The 25,162-nt window shown below is 46.6% G+C and overlaps 1 protein-coding gene across 12 annotated transcripts; it reads right to left on the bottom strand.

Annotated features, from left to right (window-relative positions):
* Positions 1–291: 291 nt before the first annotated feature.
* LOC143899009 (CREB-binding protein) lies at positions 292–24,555 on the bottom strand. Of its 12 annotated transcripts, XM_077408924.1 has the most exons (25): positions 22,695–24,555; positions 21,057–21,218; positions 18,876–19,102; positions 18,424–18,801; positions 18,049–18,337; positions 17,617–17,937; positions 17,218–17,535; positions 16,928–17,140; positions 16,347–16,758; positions 16,091–16,263; positions 13,777–15,590; positions 13,531–13,688; positions 12,203–12,316; positions 11,991–12,125; positions 11,350–11,826; positions 11,061–11,226; positions 10,646–10,822; positions 10,317–10,547; positions 9,969–10,199; positions 9,765–9,884; positions 9,372–9,673; positions 8,874–9,290; positions 8,398–8,785; positions 7,889–8,312; positions 292–7,795 (listed from the first exon to the last, which is right to left on the bottom strand). In XM_077408924.1, the coding sequence occupies exons 1-25, from the start codon at positions 22,771–22,773 to the stop codon at positions 7,314–7,316; spliced, it is 8,208 nt and encodes a 2,735-aa protein (XP_077265050.1). In that variant the 5' UTR covers positions 22,774–24,555; the 3' UTR covers positions 292–7,313. The 12 variants fall into 12 exon arrangements, with proteins under 12 accessions (XP_077265050.1, XP_077265044.1, XP_077265045.1 ...); XM_077408918.1 differs by having other exon boundaries at positions 16,347–16,710; positions 17,218–17,937; XM_077408919.1 differs by having other exon boundaries at positions 7,889–8,294; positions 16,347–16,710; positions 17,218–17,937.
* Between the last annotated feature and the right edge of the window lie 607 nt (positions 24,556–25,162).

Here is a 25,162-nt window from a genome sequence, read left to right as displayed (position 1 = left end):
ATACGCACACATCCTTGCTGCGAGAGCGCCATAAATATGAATCCCAGACGCGAGGCTGCGATTCATGTTTATCGCAATGTTTTTGCGACGACAATGCGCGCAAAATTGCCTTCGCGCAACGATCTGCATGATTTTGCACACTCACGTTTTGCTATCCGGGATATCCGTCGCACGTGTCGTTCGCACGCGTGAGACGCGCGCGTGCACGTCCCCGAGGGACTCTGAACTTCCTCCCTTTCTACGGCGTCGTTATCGGCGCGGCGCGGCGCGCGAGGAGTTAAAACGTGGTGGAAAAAAAAAAAAAAAAAACGACGGGAAAAACCCGAGAGCGATCGCGTCTCGGACTTTGGATCCTACTCGCGGAGAATATACGTATCGCTTCCGGTTATCGAGATATCGTTTATATGCGCGCGAGCGTCGCGTATTTATATAGTATTTACGCTAGATTTTACAGGTCCCTTGCGCGATCGTAAAAAGCGATCGTCTTTAGCAGAACGGCAGGACGCATCCTTCGGCGATTATACACGCGCGGGATAAGATTATCGGAGAGTATCTCAGCGTCCTTGGCAAAGTGTGTCAATTGAATTCATCCTTTATTCGGTATTTATTAATTATCATCTATATCTCTAAGCGCTGGCGGCGGTTAATTGTTGGAGATCCACGGTTTTACAAAGTATACTTCTCTCTCTCTCTCTCTCTCTCACTCGTTCTCTCTTATTCTCTCTGATAAAAATGATCATCGCGATCACACGTGAAAAAGGCGTGTCTGAAAACGCACAGGTACAAACACATGCGGTGCCTCCGAATGACGATTTACGCAAGACTTTATTTCGTCAGATTCTCTCGCGTTTTGCGTTAACGGTATATAATGCATTTATGTATAAATATATACAACGTATGTACGTGTCAGTGTATGTATGTATGTGTGTGTGTGCGTGCGTGTGTAAAACGCATCGCGATACCTTTCCCATCTCTCTTACGTTGCTATACCCTATGCAATTAGGGCGTCAAATTGCCAGCTACGTGAAAAAAAGGTAAGGGAGAAACAAGGACGAAGGGGGACCAGCAACACACACATACATGGCGAAGAACGAGCGGAACTAGGATCGCTCGTCGCGAACTTTGGTCCCAGCTCGTGGTTGTCGGCGAAGGGATTTCTTGCCTGTGAAAAATACCTAGAAGGAAAACCTCTCTCTCTCTCGTAGGATCCCCTCAAAATCGAAATGAAGGAGAAAGCGCGAGCGGGACCAAAGCGCGCGCGAGTAAACGGAGCTGTCGAGTCTAAACGGAAATCGAATGGAAATTTGTAATTTTCCTTAGTAGCTTTAATTGAAGTCACAATCTTGCGATAATTAACTACTACCTTTCTTAACGATTTCGTGACGACACGAATTGAAAAGATATCGTCGCATTTATACCGAATTTATATCGGGGGTCGACAAACTTGGAACTCCACCGGGCGTCATTGTAATTAAATTGGGAACTAATCAATCGGAGACTACGACGACAGATCCGTTCTCGTTACAGATAGCATATGATGGAAAAAAAAAAAAAAAAAAAAAAAACTATAGTCTTCTCTCGAGTGTCAAACGCCAGCGGAAGAGATCCAAATAGCAAGTCCGCACAACGTGGGTTTTCCGGGTTCTATAGAGTTCTAAAAATGCGGGATGTAAAAACGACGTGAAGGGTGTGCTGTAAAAAAGAAAGCGAGGGCGGGGGAAAGCGAGGGGCCCATCCTTCTCTTCTTTGATGCGCATCGAGTCGTCGCACACTCTACGAAAGCCGGCGGAAAAATAAAAATGGAATGTATTTTCGAAACTCTTTCTTTTAATAATCATATAACAATACTCGTTATATTCACGATCAACATACATTACTCTTATCTATACGTTGCAAATGTTACATAAAAAAGATATCCGTTCTGCGTTTTCTAAAATTATAAAAACGACGGTAGCAAAAGTTTCGGAACCTGGCGGGGCGGTGGAACGTCGTCGCGTTCCCGTTATTTTTTTTTTCTTTCCTTCTGTCTTGTATTAACGCTAAAAACGATAGGTAAAAAAAGGACAACGGCGGGAGGTAGGGGGGAGGGGAGAGATATGAGTGTAACGTAATTAAAGTTTTTTTCCTAAGTCACTCTGCGGTTTTTTCTCTCTCTCTCTCTCTTTCTCTCTCGATCGATCTCAGTACACGTGTCTAGGAGTCGTTCCGCGAGAACGGCCGAAATCCCGTCGGGCAAAAGGAAGGAACACACGCATATCATCACGTCATTGTGCAATCTCTTATCACGAACGGCGAAACGCACTATCGGCGCGAGGACGAGAGTGCAGCGCAACGAAACGAGGAAGAAAAAGGGAGAGGAGCCGAGGAGAGATCCTCCCTCTCTTTCGCTCTCTATATGTATATATATATATTATATATATATATATATATATATATATATATATATTCCTTTTGATGGTCGGGAGGGACGGGGGAGAAACGTTACATTATGCGTCTCATTAATCTTTAATTAGATCATTAATTCACTATTTACGAAAAGTCATAATAAAAAGTAGTACTCTATACTCGGTATTTCAATAATATCGTAATAATAATTATATATATATATATATATGTATATTCCAATAGCTTTATCTATAGTTATCGTCTATAAATCAAATAATTAATTAATTCATAATGTATCGTCGCGCGCGCGTGTATGTATACAGATCGCAACCTATTCTCTCGAATACGTTTCATAAATATAAAAAAGAAAAAATTGTATGTAATATTCATATATATATATATATATGAATATATATATAGCGTTGCATGTAGCATTCATCTCTCTTTCTCGTTCGTTCGCTCGTTCGCTCGCTCTCTCGCACTCTCTCGCTTATAATAGTAAATCTCGTTACGAATGCCTCGTGCACCAACGAATCCCTTTCTCGTGGCATCGCTCCCCCTTTCTCCCTCTTTCTCTCTCCCTCTTCGTATCTCCGATATTAAATGTGCAACCATCCGAGAAGAGAAATAGAGAACAATGCCCGCGCGTCTGCAGTTGTAAGCACCGTTGGTTGGTATTGTCGATCGACCGCGTCTCGAACGAGCCCTATATAAAGGGCTCGATTTTCGCAGCTTCTCGCCCACCCTCGTTTCGCGACTTTTGCGACCGCGAGAGCGGAAGTTGACGACGGATGGCTACGAACGTCGTCTCCGAAGGGAAGAGCTCTTGCCCCCTCTTCTTATTCCACGATTCCTAATTGATCAATCGGACGCGAGAGTTGGCACGCGCGGCGTTCGAACTGTCCGTAATACTATTCAAGAGTGCATCGCTACCGCGAAGGTGCGCGCACCACTTTCAGATTTACAACACTGCCCTAAAAACACAGCCATACTAAGTAAGCCAAATACTTTTTGGGGGTTTCGTCATTTACACGATTACCTCATTCCTTCACTACCTGAAATCGTTCATTTAAACATCTACACTCGATTACCGTCGTCTCCGTGCGTCTTTCCCTAACAATTCTCGCTTGTTTTGTCATCGATTGTTCGATTTAAAAAAAAAAAAAACAAGGAAAAACAAAAAAAAAAGGATAAAAAGGTGAGAAGGAAAGGAAATAAAAAACCGCGTACACGGGGTGGTCGCCCGCGATCCTGTTCGATCTTCCAAAGCGTTTAGCATCCGGGAATGAAAAGCGAATCCGAATTGGGATGGAAAGAAAGGGCTCTCCCTTTTCGGAGTAGACGGAGAAGCGAAAAACCGTCACGCGAAGCGACGCGACGCGCGTTCTTCCTCCGCGAAACGTAATCTACGAGGAGCGTTCGATAAGTAACGCAACACACTTACTCATTCAAGGTTCGTTTTATTGCAGCTTTAAACGCATCATATACTTTTTCCCAATTCTTTGGCTACAAAAACCTACTTTTCAACACGGCCTTCATGCAATTCTATGGCCTTACGCTACCTAGATGCGAAGAAAGCCTGTAGCGGAACGGGGGGTAGCCCCGAACATTATTAAAATTCAAGTATACCGCGTGTCTATGGTCATTGTTTGAACATTCTGCACGTGTCGAGATACGCAGAAGGGCATATTAGAATGTTTAAACAATGTGCCACAGGGCACAAGGTATGCTTGAATTTCAATGATGTCCGGGGCAACCCTCCGTTCCCCTGCCTCTCAGCTTTCACTTTCTTACTTCGGCTATGACTTCCTTGTTACTGCCATATCTCTTCCCGCAGATTGCATCTTTCAGAGGACCAAGGAGATAAAAGTTAGAAGGTGCAAAATAGAAATGAGGTTCCTCTGGATGAAGAACGAGATCCCGAACACCTCCCGATCCCCCCATCTCTTTGACCCCCTGAAAAACGCAATAAGCGATAGCGTGCAATAACAAAAAAGTCATAGCTAAAGTAAGAAAGTGATTGTGAGACCGGCAAAGTGGTACCGCAAGGGCTCCGCGTACAGGCTGTCACATCTTGTGGCGTAAGACCATAGAATCGAATGGAGATTATGTATTTAAACCTGCAATAAAACAAACCTTGAAATGAGAAAAATATATGTTGCATTACTCATTGAACCCTTCATAGAAGGAATGTGTGTCTCGAATACCAAGTTTCCTTTTCTTTCTTATCTCTCGTTTCTTTATCTCAATCGAGACTCGTCACGTTGCTCGGGAGGAGGGGGCGCGAAAACGAAGTCTGGGTTCGCGATCCGCGACGTCGACGTTCGCCGGAAGTGCGGGCGAACGGAGGGAACGGCGAACGTCGACGGTAAGGAGTTTCGGAGGACTCCGATTGCACTCGTAACGATCCGCCCGAAAAGAATCGGTGTACCCGATCAAGGTCGACCGCTGATCTTGATCGAGTTCCGTCAAGTTGGCTCGCACTCTCTCTCTCTCTCTCTCTCTCTCTCTCTCTCTCTCTCTCTCTCTCTCTCTCTCTCTCTCTCTCTCTCTCTCTCTCTCTCTCTCTCTATCTCTAACTCTTCTCCCTACGTTCTTTTCTTTCTTTTCCGCTACGCACCGTTAATCCCGCGAGAGTGACTTAACGAGGAACACGATCAAAGCGCGTGCCGCTGAGAGTTCAAACGAGAATTCGTAGCGCATCGGTGTGCTGTGAATGAACGTACGTCTTGAGCGAAGACGTGTACATATGCCAGCGTTACGTGTGTATGAATACGTTTCTCGGTGTAGCCAGTCAAGGAGTTATCCGATGGTGTCGCTTGATAATTAGCTCGCGAGCCTAGGAGTCCCGATGATCGCGAGAATCGTCCTCGCGATCGCTCTTCTTTTCCTCTTTTTTTTTACGTCAGACTTGCTTTCACGCTACGGGTGTGTATGTGTGTATATGTACGTGTATTAGTTTTAATCTTCCCTTCCTTCCGATTTACGTTTCTATCTCAATCGTCAGTTGACTTAATTGTACACGATATAGCTATATTATACAAAGTATGCACTTCAAAAATATCCGACGCCACGGACCTTTTGAACCACAACATGCTCACGCACTCCCACGTTATTACTAAGTCGTTTTAAATAGGTGGCGAAGAAAAAGGTGGGGGAGGGAGGCAGATCGGGGTGGCCGAGCGAAAGGCGGAGGCGGGGGCGAAGGGAGAGAAAGGAGGAGGAGGAACTTACACTTAGAGCTTTACTATGATACAACACTGGCAATAGTCATGTAATGTGGTTCGGTGTGTGTTTTGTACGCGGGCCAATCTGTAAACCCGTGTGTAGTAATAACGCGCGTGAACTCGTCTCTCTCTCTCTCTCTCGTTTGTTTGCAAATATTACAATAGATTTATGCATGAATTGATCATAGTAATAGATTAATGTTGATAATAATAATAATATATTATAATATATATAATAATATTAATAATAATTAATCAATAATGGGCAGGTAAATTAATAATCATCGATAATAATAGTCTAGTATTTACAGAGCTTTCACGCGAGGGCCCGGTACTCGAATACGCACTCTCGTTAGTTACATTTTGATTGAACTGTACACACGCAGTGGACCCTCAACCGGAGAAAACTACGTCACCTCTCTTCCTTCGTCAAAATTAACACGTTTTTTTTATATATATAAACCTTCCCGCGCGCACTAGCAGCCTGTTGTGAATTTCTATTTTTTGGTTACGACAACGTTAACTCGTCACATGAGGCCGATTCTCTCGACAAGACACTCGGTTGAACAGGGCATCCCGTCGAGTGTATCGCCGTTTTTTTTTTTTTCAAGTTCGACTTTTCCACAGACGACTCGCGGCATTCGAAAATGTGCGAAGTCACTCACGATAAATCCATAAAATTTCATGGTTTAAGTTACAACCTTCGGTGTGGCGCTTAGGAATTATCCTCTTAGTAACAAATTTTTTCCTTAAACGAACATATTACTTAACGTACAACCTAAATTATCTTTTTTTTCCCCGTACATACAACACTCTAATGGATTCTCCCTATCTATGTGTTATCGTTTATCTTTCATACAAGTCTTTATCATATACTTTGTATTTTTCGTTACGTTAATAATAGTAGCGGTATATAATTGCGTACATTTACGCAAATACTAATTACGACCTAATAGTATTTGAACTATTAATTATTAATTAACGTTAAGTATACACAACATACATATATGTATATATAATATATATATATATAATGTGTATATATATATATATTTGTACGATTTCACTCACCCTGCACGAGTAGCAGCGAGGAAGAGTGGTAGAGTCGAGGGGGCTCTGGAGGATACGAGGGGAGAATACGTAATAATAGTCTCTCGATAGTTTCGCTTTAGTTTTTCGTTCCTCCTCATCCTACCGATTTGCGGTACTTTCTTCTCGACCAAGGACGAAAACAATTTTGAGTCTATTTGAGCCAGGCCGAGTAGAATTGAAAAGCACCAAACGTCGCGTTAATCTTTCCCTCTTGTCTTTCGACGTATCGCATAATGTAGAAAATCGAAAGAGAAAACATACGGCGTGCGCGCGAGCGCGCGAACCGAGCGTCTCATTCGCATCATTGCGGATCGCGTAATCAAAAACTATCCTGCGGCCCTAAGGGAGTTCAAGCCCTTAGGCATGTCAGGCTCAATCGTTCGACGAAACTTGATAGAACGCGCGGCTTGTCAGGCTTTCACTTTAAGCTGCGCGAGCGCGAATTTCTCAAGATAAATTATCTAATGCTCTCATAATTTCGCGAACGTTTCGTATTATTTAAATTCACGCGACGCGGACGGTCGCAGCCGTCCGAGCGCCGCCGTCGTCGTCTCCGTTAATGGAAACACTTACATAACCATCGACCGATGTGATCGTCCGTAACAGTCACTACAACCCCTCGACGAATTTGGAGAGTTGGTCCTGCGGCGTCATTGGCGTCACCTCGTTGGCGTCTGCGCCGCCATTCGTGGGCGCCGGCGCCGGCGAGGGATGATGAGGCATAGCGGCGGGATGGCCGGTGGGCGCACCTGGACCGCCACCCAGCTGCGAGAGCATCATCTCGCTGGGACCGCCGCCGAGCTCGTGGGCCGGCGAATGCGTCGGCGTGCCGTGAGGCGGATGGTGATGCGGCGATGGTACCGGACCCGATCGCGGCGACGGTACCGGCTGATTACGAGGGGAAGGGACAGGTCGTGGCGAGGGGTTGGGCTGTGGAGATCGGATGGGCGGTGGCGAACGGACTGACTGCATCAATTGTTGCTGTACGGAGATCCCCGGCGGACCCATGACGCCTTGCGGCGAGGGCACGGGCGGTGGAGTAGGTTTTAGACCTGCCTGACCGTAGCCTTGTTCGTTGAAACCTCCGTAACCTAGGGAGTTGGGCAAGTGTTGGTCTCGAGATACCGCTCTACGTATTATAGCCCCACTGCTTTCTAAGTAATTACGATAGTTCATGTAATTACCAAGAAGAGGTCGTATAGGTCGTTGTTGACCATAGGGTGGCGCTGGCGGTTGAGTAAACGGCTGTTGCTGCTGCTGTTGCTGCTGCTGCTGCTGCTGCTGCTGTTGTTGCTGCTGGGCCACCTGCTGTTGCCTCTGTTGCATTTGCTGCACCAGCATCTGTTGCTTGTACCATGTTGCTTGCGACTGCTGCTGCACTGGCTGCTGTTGTTGCGCCTGCTGGGTCAGCATCTGTATCTGCAGTCTACCCTGCTGCTGCTGCTGCTGCTGCTGCTGCTGCGGCTGTTGCTGCTGCTGCTGCGGCTGCTGCTGCTGGGACATCATATGCTGCAAACCAGGTTGCTGTTGTTGTTGAGGTTGATTAGGACCCAATGGGCCGACTCCCCCACCATGCTGACCAGGTTGTTGCTGATGAACAAGCGCAGTCTATTTATTAAGAAGATCAAAGTAGTGAAATCTGTGTAATAATATGGATACATTATATATATTTTTCAAGTGTTAACCAACTCACTCGTTGCTTGATAAAGGCGGCCATCAACGGTGGATTGCTCTTGAGTATTTGAAGTATTTGGTTCTGTTGGTCGGGCGTATGTGGGCTCCTGAGAGTTTGCATCAACTGTTGAAGAGCATGCTTCTGCATATTGCTTGCCTGCGGACCGACCTGTCCAACCGGTCCGATCACGCCTGGTTGCCGCGGCATTTGCGCACTCATTGCCATCGGTTGAGGCTGATGCTGCTGCTGTTGCTGCTGCTGCTGCTGCTGCTGCTGCTGCTGCATCAGCTGTTGCGGTGTCTGCTGCCGCGCCAAGTTGGGATTTTGTTGCATCACCGCATTCGACTGATACCTGCTAAGAGAAGAAGAAACACGCGCAGGACTAAAAAAACGCGTTCTTCCTCTACTATAATTCGTTAGTCAGTCATTGGTAAGAAGAGTCATATAAACATAAGAAAAAAATATAAGAAAAACCGTGTAGATTTAATAGATACCTTGCAGCTGTCCACTGATCCATCGGAATGAGATGCGTGCCACTGGGATTCGGCATCTGGACCGGTAACGGCCGCTGCATTTGTGGCGGCGGCATTACTCCGCCCGATTGGCCGCCCACACCGACACCTACGCCAACACCACCGCCCGGCGTCACCTTGCCGTAACTGACATGCGGTGCTTGTTGCCTCGCTGCTTCCTCTTGCACCTGCTTCACCACCTGTAGGACATGAGCGGGAGGCGGCTGCGTCCCGGGTTTCAATCCAATACCTTGTTGATGCGGTGTCGGCAAATTCGATGTGCTGACACCAGGTTTCATAGCGGCTCCAGGCGTCATGGCAACGTTCGAGGTCTGTTGCCCAGCCTGCATTGCGGCTACAGGTCCGGTGGGCCTCGTATTCATCACAGCCATTCGCCTCCTACACGAGTAAACGCGAATATTGTCAATACATACACACATACATCTAATACATACACAAAAAGTCGATGATTCTACTAACCTGAGCAGTTGCGCCTGTTGTAATCGTTGCTGCAATTGCTGCTGCTTTATCTTATGTTTGATGTTGGAACAGAATGGAACGAGACACTTGGTCTCTTGGCAGTGTTTCGCATGATAACAACACAGCGCAATCAGCTGTTTGCATATAGGACACCCACCATTGGTCTTTCTCTTGCAATTCTTTGTGTGCATCACCACTCGCTTCATCTTCTGACAACTCGGTAGACGACAGTTAGCATCTCTGCACTGGCAGGCATGCACCAATGATTGAATGCATCTCTGTATCGATAATTTCCTGGCCTCCTACGTTGCAGAAACAAAAAAGATACGAGCACATTATAGGTTTATCGTAATTACAATACATAGATATTTTTAGAATAACCCGACAAGTTACCTGTGGATTTGTTTGTTTCGCATCTGCAGGCGAAGAGCCATCATCCAAATCAAAGCCAAGTTTCTCCATCGGATGCGGGTGACCGTCCTTATCTTTACAACTTACACATAAATCGAAATCCTGTAATAAAGTCGGAATTACAGTAAGCACGAAAGTTATGAAAAGTAGTAAGAGTATTTTTCTCCAAAGCAATCTAATACGTACGTCACAAACTGTACAATGGTATCTGGTCTCCACATGACTCTTGCAGTTATTGCAAGTGTAAACGAACTTGTCTTGGCCTTGATTATGTAATTCGTACAGCATAGACATGGAACTAAACTTCGCTCTTCGAAGAGATGAGAACTCGTAATGCCTCTCTCTTGCCATTGTGAGAAATGCGTCACGGCCGTCCATCAGATCACAATTGATGACGGGATCGGGATCTTGGATAGGCTGAAGATTTAGATAAGAATTAATCTACGCATTAATAATACGTAGATACGAATTAATAATCGCATAAACCAAGCTTCTAAGGAAGAGAAAGATCTGTAAAATAAAAAAAAAACTTACTCCCAAACTGGCTGCACTTTGAGCGTGGTGCAACCTAATGACGAAAAACACCTCCTTGTGTTTTTCCATGGTGGCAAAGATTTTTGCGGAAAGATCATTGCCAGTCTGAGGAGTGTTCGATTTCTTGCTGTTTTTCCTTTGATTCGCTTTAGATTTGTTGGATTTCTTGGCCTTCTTCTGACCCTTCTTCTTACCGTCTGGAGTTTCCGCGTCTTCAGACAGCGAAAATATCTGAGGAGATACAAAACCGAGGACATAAATATATTAGACGAGAAAGACGGTTATTGCGTGCAAATAGGGACATTTATAACACAACTTCTACAACTTACCGCGTTTGCCGCTGCAGCAGCTGCTTCCGCCGCTTCAGCTTGTTTACGTTTCTCTTCTTCTTCCTGATCTAATTCTTTAATACTTTCTTCCAATACGTTCGGCCAAAAGTCGCCCTCAAAATATGGCAATTCTGCCGCAGACGAAAGCCTGTCTTCCATGGCTTGTTTTAAAATGTCCTGTAAACAAAAATTTCATTTGTATTTCAATTTTAAAATAGAAAAATGCATGCGCAAAAGTGCATGTAAAAAAATGTCGTCTGCAAATCCTATGTTCAGTGCTATAAATGTAACAAGAACACTAGCTTTACCGCAGACATTAATTTAAGTCTCGTTTGACACCGATACGATATCGCGACACGTAACGGAAACACAAGAGACTACTCTAAAAATCTACGAAATGCATTTTTCTGCTAACCTTATAGTCGAGCACGATTCTTTCGACCATTCCCTTGTCCAACATCTTCTTGTACCACTCCTGCAATCTCTTAGGCTTTGGTATTTTTTGTTCTGCGGGATGGCAGTGGAAGATATAATCGTCCCCTTCGGAAGGTGGACAAGCCCATATGTGAGCCATTGTATACCTGTAATTTCACGTTTTCTTTGTTTCGTATTTTTTTTTAATATACACAAAATTCATACCTTAATATATGTGTGCGCTACATAACATCCAATGTAATTTTTTTTTTGCTTAACAATAAACTTACCCGAGTTGTTTCGCATAATCGAGATATCCAAGAAGAATCTCGTGATACACAGCCGTTCGAAATTGTCTAGGCCGGAAGAAGTGGACAGAGTCCAGATATGCGATGTAAACCCGTCTGGTGTTCGGCGGCGTGCATTCGCTTCCGTACTCCTGTACGTGCATACCGAAAAAACAGACGTCGGTGCCGTCGACCTCCTCGAACGCAAATAGAGCTTTTGCGCGGTACGGGAATTCGCCGGGCATGTCACCATTCTCGACGAATCTGCCCCGCATACCGGGTTTGACCTCGACCACTTTGTCGCTAGAAGCGACCACTCTGATCGCAACCTCACCAGCGCCCGCTTCCTTTTTCTTCAGGAAATTGTTCACGCGCGTCTCGATATACGTGCCGAGTTTCGTTACGGGCAATCGTTTGGCATTGAACTTATTTTCTTTGCGTTTCTGTCCCTTCTTCTTTAAGCAATTATCACAGGTAAACCTGTCAAGGGAAAAGTAACTTCTAAGTACACGAATATATTTCATAGTTTTCTCAAATCTGGAAGTTGCAGACAGTAAATAACGTGATCATTTTATTTTAATCGCGAGAAAACATAATTCAAATCTTTTCGCAGTTTCTTGGTAGAATAAAAGAAAATTATTTACCCTAATGGCCAGATTGCTTCCATATGGAGTACACAAATTTGATGTACTCTCCTACCACAGTCAGTGCAGGTTACAAAAGGTTCCAATTCTAAGTGATCATTCTTCATTTCCTGGAACTGTTCTTTTTTGATGGCACTACGAGGAACAGAGACGTCTTATAAATCATACTGGATCGTTAACGAGATTACGCGCGTTAATTATTTATCACTTACGTTTGAGGCTGCGTTGGATCGTCTCCCAACGTCACTGTGTCACCAGGAATGTCGTTGAAACATTTCTGACAGAAGGTGTATCTGTCGGAAAGAAGACCAATTCCCTTTAGACCGCTATTATATTGGCGCCGTGTGTTTTATTATGTAAATTCGATGTACGACGCCCAATTTTATTCCAAATGTGTGTCCAAGTCTCGGCGTATCGATTTCCGTCAACTTCCGGCAAGTTTTTTTTTGTTTTATATATATACATTCAATTTTTTCGTAATTACACGTGCATGCAATGGCCAATTGTTTCGGATCCGATTTTGGTTTCAAAAGATTGTGGAAAGACATCGTTTGGTTTTTTTTATTTTCCAATTAAAGTTTTCCAAGTATCAAGTTTTTCGCAGTAGTAGAGTCGAAAAGAAGCAAGGTCGCAGGCAACACAAGAAGTAAGCGGCAAACAAGAATTTGTGTATGCGTGCGCAACCCATGGGCGAAGATAACATACAAAGAAGAGAACAGTGCCAATGTTAAAAAAATATCAATTTATACGTCATTTTCTAAATTCTAATCGCATATACCGAAAGGCTATGTAAGGCCATTTATATCCATCGATCAATAAGCTTTTCTTACAAACGCTTTAACTTTCCCCGCACAGTCTACTTTAAGGCTACATTTTCTACTTTCAATAAGATACATATCCCTTAAGTATATGCGCAACTAGTAAAGAAACTTTAAGTGCGTGAGTTTAATACGAGAGAAAATTCGTACATGTAGCTTCGAAAAAGTGTAGCTTAGGGGACTGACCTGCTTTTGCAAACATTGTCAAAAGCAAGTTAATTATCCTGTCAATTTAATTTAGCGTATTCAGCGACAGAACACTTTTATATTAAAAAGGCCTATGCAAGATGAATACGCGAAGATCACCGTTCTTAAAATGCCCTATAGTATAAAACATTACTTCAAGTGTAAATTGTCGCGACAACTGTAATATTTTGTTACAAATATTACAGATGTGTCGCCATTGTGCCTTCTGATTGCAGAAATTGCTCAAACTAAATGTAACATAATACTTAAAATGCCATTTCTCACGTACTTAATGCAGATTGAGAAAAATATAGTGGATTAAGCAAACTTCGACAATTTGAAGTGAGAATATATCTATGTATAAAAATATATTAATATATTAATATATTAATATTTTGATATTCAGCATTAAAATATCTAATATATTTAACATTAACATTTTAAGCATTAGTATTTTCAAATAACGTATTCTCTCACGTCAGTTACGTTCCATGCATCATAATTCAATATGCGTTGAATGTACTGTGTATACTGACCTGTTCTGATACGAGTAATACTTTGCATCCCTGGGTATCGTGCACAGCTGCTTGCCGTAGCAACAAAGCACCTGCGGGTTGAATGTGTATTTTCTGCCACAACAATACCCAAGGTTCTGCATCACGGGGTCTATCTCTTGCTCGAAAACTTCCGAGAGCTGTAAAAAAAAAAAAAAAAAAAAAAAGGAGAGAGTTAATTATACGCGAACCGTAAAGTATGTTTGCGAAATGTCAGATAAATATTACCTTGGTGCAGTATCTGTAGACTCGTGAAGTCTTGCGGTTATAGAGCCAGGCATTGTCAAACATCATCCATACATCGTCGACGTACTCCCACGGATCGCTGTACTTTTCCGTGTCCAGTTTTTTCTTGATCGTCGACAAATCCATCGGTTTCTTCACGATGGTTGGATAGTCCGGTATACCCAACGCTTGCGGATCCACCGGTTGCCGAAACGGTATAGACTCGGGATCTTGTCTATATAATTTCTCCAATGTCGGCATAAGTGCCTGTCGAAGATCATCGGGCTTAAACAGGCACTTCTTCTTGTCAGTGGATCCACTTGGTTGAATAGGTTCCAATACCAAGGGCTTGATATCGGAAGCGGTCATGCTCTCTTCTTTAATACCGGGAGTCATGCTCTCTTCTTTAATTCCGGATTCTTCCTTCACGGTCGCCTCGTTTGAGCCCTCTTCCATTGGTTCGGTCTTTGGCTCGATCTTGATATTAATCTCATTGTTCACGCTCTTACCGTCCATTCTGTGATTTTGTGACTCATCTGATGGCTCTTGTTTGATCTCCATCTTTATCTCTTCTTTAATGGAATCCAACTTGCCCTTGTTGTTATTCATCGGCGGGCTGGGTGAATTGTCACGATCCAGCGCTGCCGTGATGGCAGCCATCTGCGAGGACATGGACGTGCTGCGTGGAGTGTTCAACGCTGCCCGTTCCTGCGAGGTCATACCCTTACCAAGACTCGCAAGGCCAGCAGGGGACGGTGTCGGTCCCGAATGAGGCGGCGTCTGATTTGATGCAGAAGAGGCAGTTTGATTTGGTGTCATTAGCGACGGTACAAGCGGCGTGTTCGGCGTGGAAGTGGTTGACTGAGGCCCGTTCGTCGTACCCGTAGTTGTCGCAGATACACCACCCGTTGGGCTTGGCCCGCTGGACACGGGCGGTGGTATCGTCTGCGGTGTCGATGTCGTAATGCCATTGTCATTAGGCGTGGAAGCTGACAACGGTCGAGTTGGCAATTGCTGATTCGATTGCTGTTGTGACTGCTGCTGCGCGCTTGGTTGTTGCATGCCGCTAAACGGTGATGGTGCTTGCGGAATCGACGTTACCGGAGTACCGACCTGGCTCGGAGTACTCGTCGGTTGTGGCTGTTGCTGACTTTGCTGCTGCTGCTGTTGTTGTTGTTGTTGTTGTTGTTGTGCTGCTTGAGCCTGGACCTGCGCCAATCTAACTTTCATGAGATCATCCCTGAACTGATGTTGGTTTTGAATAGGCGAACTGTTGGGTAAACCAACAGCCGTGCCATTGGACGTCGGAAATTGACTAGTCGTTGCATTGTTAGACGCAGTAGTGGTTGTGAGATTAGCCTGGGACATTTGGGGCTGTCCAAACGGGCTGAGTCCAGGATTAGGCACCCAACTGGCGTTGGATGTAGATTGCCCGTTCGGGCTAGGACCGGGAGGACCGACCAGGATTCCTTGTTGCTGTTGCTGTATTTGCTGCTGAGCTTGAACCTGCTGTTGCTGTTGCTGGGCCTGCTGTTGTTGTTGTTGTTGGGCCTGCTGCTGTTGTGGAAACTGCATCCTATTGTGCTGCTGAATGGCCATCGCTGGTATTGTTCCGAGTTGACCCATACTTGGTGAGTGACTTCGTAAGGTAGGTGGTACTGTCCCAACAGGTTTCGACGCTCCTGGCATAACAGTACCTACATTCGGAGGCGCGCATGGCTTTAGTCCAGGACCAGATGTACCCGGCGGTTGCTGCTGCTGCTGTTGTTGTTGCGCTTGTAGTTGTTGCTGTTCCTTCCGTTTTTGTCGCTTTTCGTCTACGTCATTCGGTAAATCGCTCTTAGAATTTAGGTACATGTTAACTTAAAAAAATATATATATAAAAATATAAGAATATAAAAAAAGAAAAAAAAGAATATGACTGTTACTTCTCAAAAAGTTAATAGAACCGTGTCTGACTATGTGCTGTTCCTTCCGTTTTTGTCGCTTTTCGAATTTAGGTACATAACTTAAAAAAAAAAGAAGAATGTAAGAATGTAAGAATAAAAAAAAAAAAAAATATGACTGTTACTTCTCAAAAAGTTAATTGAACCATGTATGACTATGTGACATGTATATATTTTGTGACATTTTCCAACGAGAATAGACGATATAGAGTAACACAATAAATTTCATTCTTGTTTATCAAATGTTAAATAAGGATCAAATGATTCACTGTATTCACTTAAAAAAAAAATTAAAAAAAAAAAATAATGACAGATTTGAGAATTGACTAAAAGACTTTAATAAATCCTTCGATGTTGTTGAAATTACGTACCAAGTTCCTTTTGAATCTTGTAGATTTTCTCGGCCAGCAGATGATAATATTCCGACCGGGAGTTAGCCATTTCGTACATGTCACCTTCCACCTTCCTCGCGTACGCGACCAAGTTGTGCATTCTTTTATCGAGCATAGCTTGTGGATCGGGAGTCGGGAATATTGCTTGAACCCTGAGAAAATAAGCAAACACACATGCTGGGACACGAGTTTCAAATAAGTGCGCGCTATTATGTATAATAAAAGTCTCACTAACAATTTATGAACGAGATGGTTCCTGAGATCTGGAGTGACGGACAGATGCCACTCCTTTGTTCCTTGCACCGGTGTCGCTGTGACTTGACCGGGTTGAAGACCGCCTGGAAGCTGTAGATTCGCTAATCTATTTTCCGCACCTATCACACCAGGTTGTCCGGACTCGTTCAATCCGAACAATGTTTGCATATTAACGGACTGCTGTATATTAGCAGCGGCCGCTGCCGCGGCAGATGTAGGTCCGGTCGTTGGTACCGTCTGATTGCCGGCTACCCCGACCGTACTAGGATCGGAATTTAAAGGAAGAGATACGTTCGGAGCGACTACTTGTTGTCCGGCACCGACTACGGATTGTCCCGGTGCAGCTGAAACACATATGGGCGCCCATCGCTTGTTGCTTTTCGCGTAAAAATCTATACAAATCATATTTTATATTTTTAACAGAATAAAAAAATAATATAATAAAATATAGTTTTACACACATATATATACATATAATTTTTGTAAGATGTTTTAGATTTGAAAAAAAAAATGCAAAACACAATTAATAGATTTTGTATAATAAAATGTTGTGCAACTCACTCTGTGTTTGAGGTTGCGCTAATCTAACGTTCCCCAATGCCCCTGGAGGACCACCCGTCATGCCGGGAGCTGGCATTCTAACGCCCCTACCGACGCCTTGACCGGGTAAAAGCCCCGGTGTTGTTGTCGGACACTGAATTCCTAAAGCATCATAAGCCCTTCTCATTTCAGATGGGCTTGGATTTGGCTGATTATTTGGTTGAATTGCGGGTGCTAATAAAAATAATACATACAACATAAATATATCGCCGAAACATTAAGACGTAAGATATATATTCTTGCACAATTACCTTGCGCAGAATTTGTCCTGTTCTTATTTGCTTGTTTTATCGGCAAGCAAACCGGACAATCACTTCGATTACAATGCTTCCAATGACTGATGATCTGCCTTGACATGCTACAATGAGGCACGGTGCAATTCTTTCCGGCTTGACAATTCGTCATGTGATTTAGAACATTTTTCATAGTTTTGCAATCCGGCAAGGTACATTGTCTCATCTCGCCATTTGCTTGGCTTTCACGTCGTTGACATTTATGTGCATGCAAAAGTAGCACCAACTGTTGCTGAATGAGTCTACATTTCTCTGGATCAGGTGTCGATTTCGCGCCTAAACGCCCCAAATAAAGTTGACATTCAGCAAAGATGTTACACAAGTAACACGATTTACAATGGTATAAGATAAACTTACCCGTTGGAGTACCAGTACCAGCCATTTGTCCTTGCGTAGCTTGCTGCGGACCTGGCTGTCCTCCGGTCGGCGCACCCGATTGTGGTTGAGCCGGACTTGGTGCTGGTGGTTGCGCCTGTTGCGCTGCCGCTCCACCTTCCTGACCACCCACAACGTTCGTAGTGCCGATCGGACCAGCAGTACCGGTAAATCTGCTGGCGGCGGCCGCCGCTTGCATGGGGCTCATATTCGTTCCTACACCCTTTTGCTGCGGTTTGACGACACCTACGGGATTATTGGTGCATACAGTTACTCCTGCTCCTGGTCCAATATTTGGAGAACCTGTATTATAAATTTTGTTTTCACCGTTCTACATCTGCATCTATTTATTACACTGTTGTTTTTTTTTCCCGATATAAATATACAAAACAAAAGAGGATATATTTTATGTACCATAATTGTACGGATTCGACGCGCCTAACTGCCCCATAGTCGGTATATTTGCCATGTTAGGAGGAGCTTGCATCCTCGGACCACCCTGGCCGGGACCGACGATGCCGACTTGATGCACCTGTTGGTGAGGACTCTGCCCTCTCGCTGGACCAACCATATGCGCCTGTTGTTGTTGCTGCATCGCTACAGCCCTCGTGTTCATCATCCCGGGACCGTTTTGCATCGGTGTAACCCCATGTGGAGCACCCGGATGATGTATCGCTTGAGTATTAGGGCCCATCATGGTTACCTTTAAAAGATTCTTGATCAAATTCAACTACTTATCTTTTTATCGGAGAAAACGTAGTTACTATAAGATTACGTTAATCAACGTACTGTATTTAAAGGTTGTTTGTTCAAACTGTTGGTTACTATCAAGCTTCCGCCGGCCATTCCTCCCATGTTGTTCCCGCTAGCGGAACTAGTCATCACTAAACCGGAGTTCATGCCGCCCGGCATCGACATCGCGGGGTTACTTCCGGCCATGCTCATGGACGATTGTAAACCGCCCATCGAATTCGCGATCGACATTTGATTATTCGCCAACGAACTGGCTATACTACTTGGTAGGTTACCAAGACTCACGACCATCTGCGGATCGACTATCCCTCCCTTGGAAACGGAAACGTTCGGTGGCGATTGCATATTCGGACTTTTGTTGCCTAACGTTCCCGCAGCCATTACTAAGGAATTCGCCACCAAGTTTTTGTTGCCCTGTTCAACGATTGTTTGTGAAATATAACGTCGTTTAACAAAACTCTAAGATCTCTATGTGATATAACGCATACCTGTTGCTGGAGGAGATGATGAGAGAGTTGTTGCTGCTGCTGCTGCTGCTGCTGCTGCTGTACATGTTGTCTGAGTTCTGTATCGAGAGCACCGTTTTGCTGCCCTGGGCCAGGACCGGTCGCTGGTGGCTTAGTGCTCTCGGTCGTGGAACCCCAAGAACCAGATGACAGCAAGTCATCGGGAAGATCATTTTCAAGATCGAACATTTCAGTGTTAGAAATGTAATCTGAGAATGAAGAAGAGAAAGGAATTAAGAATCACCGTTTCTTAAAACATCCACATCGTGTTTCCGGTCGTGATAACAGACACTGGCTATCAGAAAAGTACATCTCTACATTTGTTACACCTATATGCAAGTAGAATGTGACTTATGTATCTTCATTCATTATTTTCACTTTTACTGTTTCATTTTACTCGCATACCGTGTGTCAAAAATGGATTGACATTTTCGTCTGTTTCAAGCTTGCCGCGAATGCACATCAGCACACTGTACTGATTCCCGAAATAACCAGTTCGCAGATTTAAATGATAATAATATCGAAAATAATAAGTACCATAGATACCAAGAAATCATTAGTAATTTTACAAGAGTAAGATTTTAGCGCCGTCACCATAGCTTTTAGCATCAAAATTTTTAGCAGAGTATCTTTTCGATATTACAAATGTACATGTACATGTACAATGTATATATACATGTATGCACATATAACTGCATGTAAATATACATATATACATGCGTGTATATAGAGACACGTACAGGCAAAAAAGCATTCAATTTTCATCTATATTACAAGGAACTTCCGACGCTATTAACATCACTCGAAAAAATGTTGGCGTAAACATTCCTGAGCAAATAAAATTGTTGAAATTTACTCTCGTCTACCCACGACTGACCATACATTGACGGAGAAAAAAAGGGTGTACATATAAATATATACGGATACGTATATGTAGGTAGAATACAAATGCAAAAGGGGATCCTATATATTAAGAAGAAAAACGGGGGCGGGGGGGGGGGGGAAAAAAATATACAGAAAATTGTACGTGGTTGTAAACAAACATGAAAAATAAGACATGAGACATACACCGCATGAGCATAACGTAAAGGAGCCTTATTCTACAGCAGAATGAAATATTTCGGCACAATTAAATTAGTGCTAAACTAAACAAGCATCCAGCGAAGCTACCGAATGGCAAACTTTATATAGAAGAGAGTCATGCGAAGAAATCAGTCACTCTAAAAAATATCTGTTCAAGCAAATAATACTTCTGAGACGCGCTACGTTCGTTATAAGAGTGCGTCACTTTTCTTCGTCCTAAAGTCAAATGCACGATTTCCTCAAGAAAACTCGAAAGAAGATCCGTCCGCGCGCACGCACAGGTTGTCACTCTATTTACGGTTTCAGTTATAAATATCTGTAAAGGATTTAATTGACATAGACCTAGTCAACTCTCCCCTCCCCCCCTCCTCCTCCCGTCCCACCTACGCTATTTATTATCTGCGCCGTATCGTGAGCCCTTTATGTTACAAGCACAGGGTTGTGTGCATATTTAATTTCACCTTTGCAATTCCTCCGCAAGTCCACGAGTGTGTGTCGCATGTCTATGTTACGTTTGATTCACATTGAGAATGTCTCACGGTGTTTATTACAGAAAAGAGGGGAAACTTGTGGGCTTATCCTGAATCTTATGTACCTTTAGCGATCACCGATCCAATTTTTCTCCATTGCTATGTAAAGTGAATCAGTCCGTGATCAGAGTAAGACAATACTTAATACATCCGTATTGTCGACTCTATATATGCTCTGCCATCTATATATATATATATGTATGTATGTATTTTTTTTTCCAAAAATAAAGATTTGTCACGACATCCGTTTTTCTTTCACTTTCTTCTCTAACTGTGTCGACAATAGACAAAAGTTACTGAGGGAACCATAGTGACAATATGCCAAAACTACCACCCATCAGAAAGTACCGCAACTGGAAGGCGCGTCACTGAAAACCAGAGACTGAGACAAGTAAACTTTACGAGAGGAACGATATGGTACTATGAGATGATCGGACGGACAAACGAGATTTTAATTTCTTTTTTTTTTTTTTTTTATTCTGCGCTGCCGGACTTAATGCTTTTTGTTTTTCGAGATTGTCGCTTTTTGATCGGATAATTGAATATTTACTTCGTTTCTGATGGACGGTATTGTTGTTCCAGTGTTGCTGCATCTGATGCTGTTGCAGATGTAGTTGTTGCGGTTGAGCCTGAATTTGTTGCATGTTACCACTGCCACCTCCCCCGTAGTTCGTATAAGCATGGTGCATCAATAAAGGCGGCATACCCACTACTATATCACAGTTTTTCGTTTTAATTTAGAATGAAGGAGAGAGAATATACTTGTCGCAGCTTCGTTCTCTTGGATTATTGGTACTCGGTAAGTGGTAGAAACAGTTTGAGAATCGACTTCGCAATCGTTGCTCGTCGTCGACGACGACTCGTCGTCCTCGCGCGCCCGCGACGTTACTCCACGCGGCTCTCGGCGAGGTGAAATCGCCGTAAAGGTGTAAACCGAGCACAAACTGTTTCTGCGACTTTCCGTGACTCAGTACCCTCGCGAAAGAAGCGATTCCGAGAAGTCCGCGTTATTACATCCGAATAAACGGTAAATAATATAGCGTTACGTGCGTAACAACTTCGAGACTGAAAACCGTTGAGGGATGATTAAGATGTGTGTGTTTCGAAGGGCTAATTAAAAACGAAAAAAAAAATTCTTTTAAGGGGGAAAGAACAAAGAGATATATTAGCGCATCGTTCATGCCAGCGAGATGTAATCGTTTAACATTAAAGTGTCATGCACCCTCATGCACTACAGGATCGCAACTATGTTTTTAAATCTAGAGTACGTCTAAAAAGAATGTACAGAGCTGCACGTCTCAGTATGCCACATTCGTCTCTCAAAAAATAAAATCAAATCAAATCAAATTAAAAAAAAACAGAAGGAGGCGGTGAGCGTGGTAAGACGAAGGAAGCGAACGGACAGAATCGTTCTCCCGGAGCGAAACTCGGCGGCGCCGCGCCGCGGGCTCTCCTCGTGGCCATCCATCTTGCGTCGTCGCGTCACGAGGGTGTCGCGGAAACGACCGTCCCTCCGATCGGCGTCGCGAGACGACGACGGCGGCGAGGGAGAGAGACCGAGAAAGAGAGAGAGAGAGGGAGAGAGAGAGGTACGCGCGACGTAAGCGCGTTTAATTCCGCGTTCGATCTTGACAGGAGCCGCCACCGCCGACGCCGACGCCGCGACGCGCGTCTTGGCGCGCTCTGGATCGCGCCGCGGCGCGTGCCGCGATTTCGCTCGGGGATTCGGCGACGACGCTCGCGGGGGAGGGCGGAGGGAGGGAGGTCCGGTCCATCGCGACGCGTCGCCAACGGACGTCGCCAGCGATGGCGGGTCGTCAGCTGCGCCCGTCGCGTCGGCGAGAATCGCGAAAACCGCGAGCCGGACGCCGGGCAACTCTTTTCTTCGGCATTCCGCGGGAGCGTGGCATCTGGCATCGTAAACTCAGAGGAGCCTCTAAGGTTAGTCGTCGCGGAGAGAGTAGCGCGCGGTTCCTGGAAGACGGGAAGAAAAAAGGGGAAGAGGCACGGTCGTGTCTCAGGTATACAAAGAAATCGGAAGGACAAACATCGGAAGTAGGGTGAGAGGACGGGGGGAAGGTCGCGCGCGCGGGGGGGAGGGAGCGAGTCGAGGAGATCGAAAGATTCAAGATCGTCGCTCGGGCGACTCGGCCAAGAGCGGAAGGTGGCGGGGTGGGGGCCAACTTACCCGTCGAGTCCGACGTTCCCTGGAACGGATCGAGCTTGGGCCGCTTCGGCGGAGGGCCGTCCACCAGGTGGTCGGCCATGGCTCCTCCGCGCGGCTGTTATCTTTCTTCCGTAATAAACCTAACCTCTCGCGCTCTTCCTTCCCACTCGCGCCCGTCTCACGCTGATCCTTCCTCTCGACCACCAGCGCGCGAGCGAGCGAGCGCGCGCGCGCGCTCACGCACGCACGCACGCACACAAACACACACACGCGCGCGCACCAGGTAGCACGACCGCGTCCGGCCGTACGACACGGTGCGGCGTTGACCGAACGGCACCGCGGATTATAGCTTTGGGGGATGTCGCAAAGCCCTGGGGGGGGTTGGCCCTGTCTCTCCTCAACTAGAAGACCACCGTCGCCGTCCTGATCGGCGCTAGCGCCGTGATTGCCGCGCTCCCCGTGATTGCCGTCGTTTCCGATTCCGTCACCAATAACGCGGTCGCCAATAACGTTGACGACGATGATCCACCGTAGTACGCTTCTTCTTCTTCTTCTTCCACCCTGCCGGCGGCGTGGCCGCGGAGCGACAATTTCACCGTACCGTAATCGCACTCGCGTGCGCGACAACAACAACAACGAGAGCCGCGGCGCGTGGAGCGTCCCCGTGTAGCATCCCGCGGTGCACGGTCAACCATTGGGCATCGTAGGGTTCGGGGTACGTCGAACCCCCCCGGCGTCACACGGCGTACCGCGAGCAGGTATCCACACACGCGCGCGGTACAACGCACAAGCGACAACCGCGAGCAATCGCTGCTGCTGCGGCACCACCACCAGCAACGGCAACACTAGCGGCAGCAACACCGCCGCGGCAGCGACGACGGCGGCGACGACGACGACAACGACGGCGACGGCGACGACGACGACGGCGACGAGCAATGTCTGATGTCGCTCCCTGTGTCTCTGTCTCTTCTCCGTCTCTCTCGCGCTCTTCTCCTCTCCGGCGGCGAACGACGACGGGACGGCTGCCGCGCCGCGTCGCCGGCGGGACGGGACGGCAGATCAGCGCGGTTGGAAGCGAGCGGGCGACGACGACGACGACGACGGCGGCGGCGACGGCGATGGCGAATCGCGGCGACGGCGGCGGCGACGACTCCGCCGCTCCGAACGCCGAGATACGGATGAGCGCGCGACGCGCGGCGGCCGACTCGAGTCACTCGCGGGATTGACTCGCGGCGGCGGCGGCGGCGGCTCGCGACCCGCGACCCTCGCCTTCCTTCTCGTCTCGTCGCGACTCGGATTCAACCTCGACTCGCGCTCCGACTCCCTCCGACTCCGACGCGACACCCCGCCGAATAAATCTCCTCGCGGCAGTCGCGGCACTCTCGCTCACTCTCGCCTTCTCCCTCGCGGCACAGGCACGCGCACACTCGCGGCTCCTCTTCCGTTCCTCGGTGTAAAATACCAACAATCGTAATGTATATCGGCCCCCGCGGTCGTACGTGCTCGCGGCACGACGACTCGCCAAACGACTGGCTGCGCGCACGGCGCTAGCTCACGGCGACGATGTCGCTCCCGAGGCCCTCTGGTACCATCTTCCTTTCCTCTTCTCTCTCTCTCTCTCTCTCTCTATCTTCCAGCCTCGGCACACACTGCGACACACGGGGCGCGCGAACGATCAGCGGGAAATGAGCGTTTATCCCCGTGCACTCGCGCGCGATATCGGGATCGCGAGCATGCGAACGCGATCGCGGGTATCGGCACGGTCGCGGCCGCCCTGCCCGCCACAGAAATTCGCTCGGGAAAACCGATCGCGAGTACCTCCGTTACCGCACGAGCATCGGCTAACGTTAGCTAACGTAAAATGGCGGCCGCTGTTGACGAGTTTTTCTACGCTTGTCAGAATATGCCCCGTCTTCCGACTCGGCGACAACGGCCGTGGCGCTAGACCGGGCCGGCGATTGGCCGAGCCGGTCACGTGACCCGGCCGGGCGTGCGCGATTGGCGCGGGCGGCGCGGCTCGCCGAGGAACCAGGAACGCCGCCGGCCGCCGCGGCTACGTCCACGCCGCCCGTCGGGAATGAGAGCCTCCGTCGCGGACCGCTCGTTTCCGTGCGGCGCCCGCGCCGCCGTGAGAGCGATCATGGCCGTTTACCGACCCGATCGTCCCGTCGTCCCGACCGCCAGCCGCCAGCGCGGGATATCGCCGAGATCGCTCTTCTCGCCCGACGGGGACGGGACGCGCGGACAGTGCCAGCGAGTGCCAGCGAGCGCGATCGCGACTCTCTCCGCGTCCGCGTCTCGTATATATGAATTCGCCGGCGTTTCGAACGAGTTAATTCGCCGACGACACGGCCGTGGATCGTCGGATCTGTCGCGTCGCGATCGAGATGTGTGTGATGCATTCTCTCGGGAAAAGAGTGACGCGCAGGCTCTGCCGATCGCGATATCATTTTTTTTTCGAACGACCTCTCTTCCTCTCGCGTATACGA

The sequence above is a fragment of the Temnothorax americanus genome, unplaced genomic scaffold, assembly GCF_048541705.1.
Source record: "Temnothorax americanus isolate GAGA-0224 unplaced genomic scaffold, ASM4854170v1 Scaffold25, whole genome shotgun sequence".
NCBI classification, from domain to species: Eukaryota; Metazoa; Arthropoda; class Insecta; order Hymenoptera; family Formicidae; genus Temnothorax; species Temnothorax americanus.
This window is presented reverse-complemented; position numbering and strand designations above follow the sequence as displayed.

Coding starts and splice junctions, on each gene's coding strand:
- LOC143899009 (XM_077408912.1), bottom strand. CDS start 22,773: ATGGCCGACCACCTGGTGGACGGCCCTCCGCCGAAGCGGCCCAAGCTC. Junction 17,141..17,217: donor CAGGACAAATTCTGCGCAAG/GTAATTGTGCAA, acceptor TATTTTTATTAG/CACCCGCAATTCAACCAAAT. Junction 16,711..16,927: donor AGCGCAACCTCAAACACAGA/GTGAGTTGCACA, acceptor TATGTGTTTCAG/CTGCACCGGGACAATCCGTA.